Below are 2,055 nucleotides of genomic sequence, written 5' to 3' on the forward strand. Positions count from 1 at the left end.
CAGAAAGGACACAGCCCACTAGTCTGGGCAGGCGTGCCCTGCAAGCCCCGAGTTTCCCTCATCATTTGTCTCTGAGGTTTTTGAGATTGAGACCATGAGGAGCCCAGCTGTGTTCAAGGGTACAAGGTCATGGCTGCAGTCTCAGACCAGTGGTTGTCTGTCGGGTCAGGTCCCTGACCAGCAGGTGCAGTTTGATCTGTACTGACCTCTGACACGTCTGGACCACTTTCACCTCACCTGACGATGCTGGTGTCATCAAATTAGGCCATTTTGTTCGACATGTAATTGTGACTTATATATTTAAAAAAAATAAAACTAATACTTTGGTTTTGACTTTGTTTTTCTGCAGTATATCTTACTGTTATCAAATTAAGTCAGTATATTTCTTCTTCTGAGAATCTTCTCATAAAGCTATTCCAAAATATCCTTCTGTGAGGCTGGAAGCTAGATAAACAAATTTATTCAACATGATTTGCGTCGTTTTTGTAGAATCATTTGCATATTTGCAGGAAGTTAGCACGAAAAGTACTAAAACTAGTTTGTTGCTGTGGGTAAAAAACAAACATTAAAATCCAATTCCATGAAGGGTTTGGTTAAAAAAACCAAAGCGCCTCAAGAGATCTTCGATGTACTAAAAACAGGCTAAAAGCTCGGTTAGGATTAGCTTTATTTATTATCCACACATGTGCACCTCAGTTTACAGATTAAGTATTGCACAAAACAAGTAAAGTGCTTTTTAACTACAGCAGTAAAGTAGCAGCAGCCGTCACGTTAGAGCAGAAGCAGAGCACAAAGCGGTCGCACAGTGGAGCAGAGGTTGCTCTTCATGATTCTTCTGTGATTCTAACTGGTTTTACTCCCATTATGGTGGTCGCTCCAGGTGGAGGGTACTCTAACCCCACAGGCAGGAAGTGGGGCAGAGGCAGTGGGTCTTTGCAGCTGGAGACCGGATCACCAGATCCTTGATGATCTCCACCGTTCCGAACAACGGGAACAGCCTCTCGGTGAAGGGCTCGTTATAGGTGTAAATGTGCGAGCGTTTGTCCACGTCATAGAAGGACAGCTGCCCGTTGTTGTGGTCAAGGTAGATGCCCACCTTGCGGGGGATGAGGCCAGGTGGCAGGGCGGTGAAGGGCACCGTCAGGGCCTTCAGCTCGGAGCCCCTCTCCAGCCGCAGGGTCAGGTACCCCGTGTTCGTGTTGAGGGACTTGAAGCCCTTCCTCAGGGCCGACTCTTTGGCCACACCCAGCCGCCAGTCGCGCTCGCCCACCTCCGCCTCCCAGTAGTGGCGGCCGGAGCCCAGGCCCTCCACCCCAACAGCGCACCACCAGCCGTCGAAGCGCTGGTGGAAGTTGGGGATGTCTTTCCTCTCGAAGCCGCAGCGCATCTTCTTCTCATCGGGGGAGATGAGCAGATCCGGGTTGGCTGTGTCCAGGTCCAGAGTCACGTCCACTTTTAGAGACAGAAAACAGGTTGGAGTTATAGACACATCATTATCACCAAAACCTGATGAAACGATAAAATGGCAGAGTTTTACCTGAAGCATCCGCAATCCAGTCCCACACTGCAAAACAAAAACAAGAGAAATGTTTGACAACACACAAAAAACCCCTACAAAAACTAACGAGAAACACAAAACTGATGTTGGATCTGTTGGGAGGTTTTGGATCATTTGGGGGGTTTTGAGCTGCACGGTGGCTCAGTCAGTGGAGCTGTTGCCTCTCACCAAAAACATTGCCAGATCGAATCCCGGCCGTGGGGGCCTATTTGGGTGTAGTTTGCTTGTTCTCTCTGTGCATGCGTGGGTTTTCTCCAGTTTCCTCCCACAGACCAAAAACATGCATGTTAGGCTGATTGGTAACTCTAAATTGTCCCTAGGTGTGAGTGAGAGAGTGGATGGTTGTCTCTATGTGTCCCTGGGCTCCAGTGACCCCAGTGACTCGAAAAGAAAGAAGTGGTTAAAGATAATGGATGGTTGGTTGGATGGTTGGATGGATGGATGGATGGATGGATGGATGGATGGATGGATGGATGATGGATGGCTGGATGGATGGA

General features: G+C 48.4%; 1 protein-coding gene across 1 annotated transcript in view; it reads right to left on the minus strand.

The window, feature by feature from the left end:
* Positions 1–629: 629 nt before the first annotated feature.
* LOC119421573 (butyrophilin subfamily 3 member A3) overlaps positions 630–2,055 on the minus strand; it is a 60,328-nt gene continuing 58,902 nt past the window's right edge. Inside the window, exons 9-10 of the mRNA XM_037688919.1 lie at positions 1,538–1,564; positions 630–1,452 (exon numbers count right to left, since the gene is read on the minus strand). Of these exons, the coding sequence (XP_037544847.1) occupies positions 893–1,452; positions 1,538–1,564 (587 nt within the window). The 3' untranslated portion in view covers positions 630–892. The remainder of the gene's footprint in view (positions 1,453–1,537; positions 1,565–2,055) is intronic.

This window comes from Nematolebias whitei, chromosome 15 (genome assembly GCF_014905685.2).
Source record: "Nematolebias whitei isolate Nwh7 chromosome 15, NemWhi1, whole genome shotgun sequence".
NCBI lineage: Eukaryota > Metazoa > Chordata > Actinopteri > Cyprinodontiformes > Rivulidae > Nematolebias > Nematolebias whitei.